Source organism: Bactrocera latifrons, unplaced genomic scaffold (assembly GCF_001853355.1).
Source record: "Bactrocera latifrons isolate USDA-ARS-PBARC rearing strain unplaced genomic scaffold, ASM185335v1 scaffold_22, whole genome shotgun sequence".
NCBI classification, from domain to species: Eukaryota; Metazoa; Arthropoda; class Insecta; order Diptera; family Tephritidae; genus Bactrocera; species Bactrocera latifrons.
The window spans coordinates 559123-566114 of NW_017535741.1; the positions used below are offsets into that span (position 1 = coordinate 559123).

General features: G+C 37.1%; 1 protein-coding gene across 1 annotated transcript; it reads right to left on the reverse strand.

Annotated features, from left to right (window-relative positions):
- Positions 1 to 1630: 1630 nt before the first annotated feature.
- On the reverse strand, positions 1631 to 2708 carry LOC108968516 (tigger transposable element-derived protein 6-like). The gene is made up of 3 exons (XM_018932602.1): positions 2540 to 2708; positions 2324 to 2481; positions 1631 to 2236 (listed from the first exon to the last, which is right to left on the reverse strand). The coding sequence occupies exons 1-3, from the start codon at positions 2706 to 2708 to the stop codon at positions 1631 to 1633; spliced, it is 933 nt and encodes a 310-aa protein (XP_018788147.1).
- Between the last annotated feature and the right edge of the window lie 4284 nt (positions 2709 to 6992).

Below are 6992 nucleotides of genomic sequence, written 5' to 3' on the forward strand. Positions count from 1 at the left end.
AGGAGAACCCCACAGCGGGCTCCAAGCATTAAAATCGCCTAATAAAACAATTGGGGCAGAAACAGTGTTGATGATATTACTAAGGTCCCTATTAGTAAAGTWCTSATGAGGCGGGATGTAGCAATTGACAATAGTGATTTTGAAGCCTATGTCAATTTCCAACGCCAAGCAGGAAATGCCAGAAGTGACCGTGATGAGTTTATGCTTGATGGAGTTTTTAACGAGAATTACAATGCCTTGCTTACAGGAAGTATTTTGACTGCTATTAGAAAAGTAACTTGTGTATTTTTTAGGAGACTACGCTATCTTATTAGCGAGGAGATGCGTCTCTTGTAAAGCAACGATTTCAGGAGAAAATTCATTAATTAAAATATTTAAATCAGGGTAATTATTAAGTAAGCCATTTATATTCCACTGCAAAATTCGCATTGTTTAATCTATCGTTTCATTATCTTTTGTCAGAGAGGTTAATATTGTAGGTTGAGGTGAGTATATTTTTGGTGTTGTTAGTAGAGGAGCTGTAAGGTGAGTAGGGAATGATGAGATCATTGCGTGGGTTTGAGAGTTATCGACTGATCCTGTTGTTGTTGTATTTGTTATATTTGCTGTGGTATAATTGTTTTTGTTTATTTCTTTTTCTTGTGTTTCGTTATTCATATTGTTGGTAGGTTTGTTGTTTGTTATTGAAGGAGTATTTTCTGTAGAAGAGATTTGTGAGAGTAGTATTTTTTGCTATACTAGCGAATGTAGCAGAGTTTTCTTTGAGTGCAGCAGTAAATTGGGTTTTTTGTATTTTTATCGCTTCTTGCATGGATCACTTTTTGTCTGTTTTTATGGTTGTAATTATATTTGTTTCATTTGTATAAATTTGGGACATATTTTGTCAGAAGATGAGTGGTTACCTGAACAGTTTAAGCAAAAGAACCGAGTACAAGGGGATAGTTGGTGACGGGGGAGAGCGCACTTGTCGCAAACAGCGGCATTAGTACATCGCTTGGTTGTATGTCCTAAAAGTTGGCAGTTTTTGCACCTCATAGGGTTTAGATAGTATGGCCTTACCTTAGTTGTGTACCATGACACTTCAATTTTTTCAGATAGGTGATATTTATCAAAGGTCAGGAGAACGACTCCGCTAGGTACTGGTGTTTGATTAATGTATTTAGGGAATTTGAAAATTGATACAACACCCTGTGCTTTTAAGTGTTCAATGATTTCGTCGTCTGAGATTTCATTGAGGCATGGTGCGTAAATTGTTCATTTTGTGTAGTTAAGGTTGTTGTGGAGTTTTATTTCTACATCACATATGCCATATAAAGTKTTCGTAGATATGAATTTTTGAGCTATGTTGTTGTTTTTTACTGGTAATAAAAGTTTTCCGTCYCTTAGTTCTGATATATTTATTATTTCTGTGTTTATATTTTTAAACGCTTTGTGCACAGTAAAACAATAATACAGTGTAATCCGGCTATAATGGACTCCACGGGACCATGTCAAATTGTCCATTATAACCGAGTGTCCATCTAATCAGAATATAAAATTTTTAACTCAAAAAGTAAATTCAATGTGTGTTTTTATTAAAGCAATAAAGTTTATGAATAAAAATACAAAATTAAGAAAATAATAAGTTTAATTACGTCTTTTGAAAAAAGTCAGAGATTTTCTTTTGGGTGAATGCCTTATTGGCAAAATCTTTTTGTAGTTTGATTTCGAGTTTATTGAGCAAATTGATTGCATCTGAACTATTCTCTTTTTGTTGAAAATATAGCTTCAGTTTCCTAGAATAATTCATAGCGTCTTCTATTTTTATTATAGTTTCGGGCTGTGCTAAATTTTCATCACCGGATTCTTCTTCAAGCAGCTCATGCAGAAAGTCTTGAATTAAGTCATTGTCTGAGTGTTCTTCTGTGGCTATAATATTCTCGTCAATCCTTGAATATTCATAAAACTTACTTAAAACCACTACGTTATTAATTTCGATAACTTTGCTTAAAGGTTTATCGTCCTCCGGGTCGAAATCTAATCCATCAGGAATGTCTTTTACCAGACCAGCATGTCGAAAACAGTTTCTTATGGTTTCCTTAGAGACACTTTCCCATGCAACACTTAACATATTGACAGCATCTAAAAGACTCACAGCTTTTGTCGGGTTTGCTTCTTCAGGAAGGTCCATAATTTTCATCAGAAGCTGCTTTCTATAAKATTGTTTCAAGCTATTAATGACGCCTTGATCCATAGGCTGAAGAGCAGATGTAGTATTAGGCGGAAGAAAATGTAGTTTAATGTTGTGAAGATGAACTTGAGGATGAGTAGGGAAATTATCTACTAATAGCAAAATTTTAGTATTGGCTTTTATAAGTTCACAATCCCATTTCTTTAAATAGTCAGTAAAGGTCTGAGAATTCATCCAGGATTTGTTGTTAGCACAATAATCTACCGGCAATGTTTTAACGTTTTTAAAGCATCTGGGGTTGTTATATTTTCCTGAAAGCAGACATTGTTCAGAAACAGCGGATTGTATTAAATTGTATTTAAAACTTACCAATAACCAACGATTTCCGTTCTACCGTGCCCGATGCATTAGCACAAATCATGGCAGTTATTCTTTCTTTAAACATTTTTCCACCACTGCATGTTTCACCTTTGATCTTATGTGTTTTGTCAGGCAGCATCTTATAGAAAATTTCGTCCGCGTTAAAAATGTTGCCCATTCAATAATTGTTACTTATTGTAGGCTAGGTTTGTAATAGCCAGTCATTTGTAACACTTAGGTCCACAGAAGCCGATTCACCACAAATTTTGCCGAAGCAAATACTATGCCTCTTTTTAAATCTGTTTAGCCATCCTGAACTGCATTTAAAATTATCACCGACAGCTTCTCCGAATTCATTGGCTTTCATCATTAGCATTGGGCCACTTACTGGAAAATTATTGGCCCTTTTCTGCTGAAACCATTTAAACAGTAATTCATCAACTTGAGGATGTGTCGCAAATCTTATTTTTTTTCTCTTGTCGTTGACTTTCCAATCATTTTGAATTTTTTCCCGATTAATCCATATGTTCGAAACAGTCTGTTTTTTAGGTTTTTGTTCAAGCAAATGTCAGCTTGGGAAGTTCCTCCTTCAATTTCGCATATTATTGTATATTTTTCATGCAATGTAAATGCTCGCTTTTTATTTTTTTCCGACATTTTTCTTAAAATTAACAACTCTCAATGAAAAGCCAACGAAAGTCACTTTCAGCCCACCGCAGAAGTGGTTTGCCATCTTTGACTTAGAATCAGAGACTGATTGTGTCTCTCGATCGAATTCGGGGAAGTACAAAATTTTGCTTATTGCCAACTGATTGCCAACTTTGTTTTGAAATTTGATTTTGAAAGCTTCGGTTATAATGGACAAAATCCGATTTTATTGTCTATTATAACCGGAGTTCATTATAACGAGTCTATTTTAACCTTGCTTTTTACATATGTTTGAACTGGGACTTGACAACGAGGGAGAACCTGTTATCACCATTCATGTTTCTTGTTGTTCACTGGTCTATAATATATACACTCCTTTACACGTGCTTTAAATGAAAGTTCTTGATGTTAGAATGCACTTACGAAGAGAGTGTGAGAGAGTAGAAAAAAAAAACCACCAATAGCACAAAACAGTTCGCTTTGGGTATCAGTCGATGACTGATTTTGAAAAATAATAAACCAATATACGATGCTTACTTTTTGTTAGTTTCAAGAGATTTAGCTCTAACAGTATACAAGTGAAATGTACGACTTTTTTGCTGTCATATGTATCGTAATAAATACTTTCACACTGGAACCTAACCTAAGAACCTAAAACAAAGGATTCGCATACTCCAAAAGTCTCAAAAAACTTAACAAACGGAAAAAAAGTCCCTGTATAAGCGAAAAAAGGAAAGAGTGCGAAGGAAACGTACCCATTTAACGTTGAAAGGCGAAATCACGCCATCCATTAGCAAAATAAAATTTCATTGCATTTCACTGCTGACAACCAACAGCCGGCAGCTATTGCGGTTTACTTTTTTCTGTCACTTAAAACGAGTATCGCACGTTAGTGTCCACAAGCGTGTCTGTTTCCGCTGACGTTTCCGTCGGGGTGGACGACGACGTTAATCCGAAGTGCATTGTCATTGCTTATGCGAGACACTCTCAGCTACACACCCACATGCACCCACGCATACGATAGTGAACACCTGCATAAGCGGGTATGTATCGCCGGTGCTGCCACCCGTAGCTAACACTTCCGTTTCCACTCCGCTTTTTATGCTTTATTACATTCGCATTCATCAACTATTCGCTGGTCACTGTTTAGTAGTAGAGATTGCATTCGAGCGATTGCGTGTGAGTTTCGCCACTTTATGTACTTTTCACTTTGAACAGCAGGATAGGAGAGAAATAGCCGAATTAAAACACCCAAATTAGACGTCTTAATTACTTACTCCCTTTGTGTTAAAAGTGTCGGCAGTGAATGTAAATCCCTTCAGTCCACTTTATTTTACAGATAGGTTTCACCTAAAGATCTGAAGACCATTTGAAAGAAAAATATGAATAGAAAACCTTGGATGCTGGTCGCCTAAAATATTACTCACAGTTTTATTTTAACCACGTGTAGAAGTCGGAAACAACCGAAAATTTTAGAAAAATTGATATGGCGCAATATCGGCCAGTAATTTGAATATTGTTTTTGGAAAATCAATCTCAGACTGAAAACAAATATTATGGATGCTGAATACAGTGACTCCCTCTCTCAGATGATGATTAACAAAAATTGGTTTGCCGAGTTTCACAACACTGTCACACGCCGTGAATTGGTATAACACGAAAACGACTCGGGTATTGCTAGACCGCCGATTTAAGGCGACTCAAGCGCAACCGTGAGACCACTTCACAATAATCGTTGGAGCATGTTTAAGTGCAATTTGAAGGTATTTCCTCGTCCACTGGTACATACCAGAGAATAAAGAGCAGCCGAAACAGTGGACATCGCCCGGCGAATCCGCTTGTAAAAAGGCGAAGACTGAATGGAAAACGATCATATGGCATTATAATCAAAAATCCTTATTTCGAAACACTTCATCTATTTTACTGGAAGATTTATCCGAATGCTTTGCTAGCCAAGCCATGTGTTCGGATGGTTGGAGAATGGAATCGAATATTTAGAACCGATGTAGGAGTTTGCCAAGCTGTTTCTAGTTTTGCATTGAAGCCAACTTGTGTTACAAAAACACGAACAGCTGTCAGCACTATAAATACGAAGTCCATCATTAACGATAACGTGTGAAGTAAAAGTTTTGACGACTCTTTTGACAAGAGAAAGCAATCAAAGAGAGGAAAAATGGGAACGAAAGCTTTCAGAGATAGTGAAACGGCGTCGTTAAATACGTACATATACAAAAGACAGGTGCTCTTGATCGACTGGAAAAAGTAAAGCAGTAGGAACCTCACGCACTTTATGCTACCGGAATGAAAGAATGCGGGTATGCGCAGGAAAATTGCGCCGTTATGTGTTTTGCGAGTATTAATGGAACTAGCGGCAAAATGGCGCACAACGGCACTCGCATATTTGTGTGTATAAATATAAGAGTACATACATATGTATTTACGGCTCTATTGCTCCTTGTGTCGTTCTCGTTCTCGTTCGCGTACGGTCCTCATTGTCCTCCTTACAGCATTGCTGAGGACATACTTCCACACATACTTGTATGTGACTATAAATGCTTTATTACTGCCCTTGTTGTTGTAAATTTTTGTCATCGTTACCCATTTGCTTGGAAGATTTACGAGTTGTGAGCGATAGCAAAGGATGCCAAGGAAGCATGTAAGGACAACGCATGGAACTGTCCAAGCATTCTGACAGTTGTTTCGTATACCGGAATTGCAGGGGGGGTGCGCATCATTGCGAGTAGATACTCGAATGCAAATGCCATAACTTGGTTGTGAATGTTATCGGCATGTGCGTACCATGATGAATGAATGAGGATGGCGTAAAAGCGATGGGGAAACTAAATTGAGGTGTTATGAATTCAATTTAAGAAAAAACAACAACAACTAATATTCGCTTCAGTTATGCTAAAACATTCTAAAGCTTTGAAAATTTATTGATAATAGAATATCGAGCGGTTATATTGAAATAAATAAAGAAAGCAGTGTCAATAGATAAATAATGGGTGTCTGTTTTTGGTGGGGGTGTTTTAAGTCAACCCCCATGAGCACTGCTTTGAAGATATTCATAAGATGGCGTTCAGGTAGGCCTCAAAGTTCTATAAAGCTTCAATCAGAGGAAGTCATTAGAATTTCACATGCTTTCGAGTTGGACTAGTACCAAAGATAGACATCTGTAAAACTTTCACAGATCTTGCATAGTTGGTTCGAGATTTGAGCGTTATTTGAGCGTTTTAAAAAGGCTGGATCTGGATCTGACTCTCAGCGATCTTTTTTCTGACCTTAGACAAATAAAGAATAGTCGCTTGGAAGAAATATGGTATAATTTATCTTTACAGACCATGCTTTAAATCTATTTCCGAGACCCCGTGGAGTTGATATTTTAATATTGTGGAACTTCAAATCCGGTATTACCTAAGTAAGCACTTTTAGGATAGGTGATCGAGCATTGTCGCTATAAACTGATAGATAACATATAATAAAACCTGATGCCATAAACTGCAAAGCTTGCCGCTGGACGCGTTTAATACGAAAAATCATTCGAACGGACTCGCGTGGGATGACGAGCCCTCTGGCTATCTCTCTAACACTTGACTTATGATTTTTAAGCACCATAACTTACCTTTTTTAATATTTTCATCGGTTGAAAGAGGTCGAAGGTCGTCTAGAGCGAGGCATTTCTTCAACAATCTCTCGACCGTCTTTGAACGCTTTGTACTACTCATAGGTTTATGCTTTTGATAAAATTGAACCACCGTAATGCTTTTCCAACATTCGTGACTCCGCACATTAAATTTGGCTAGACATGCAAAAT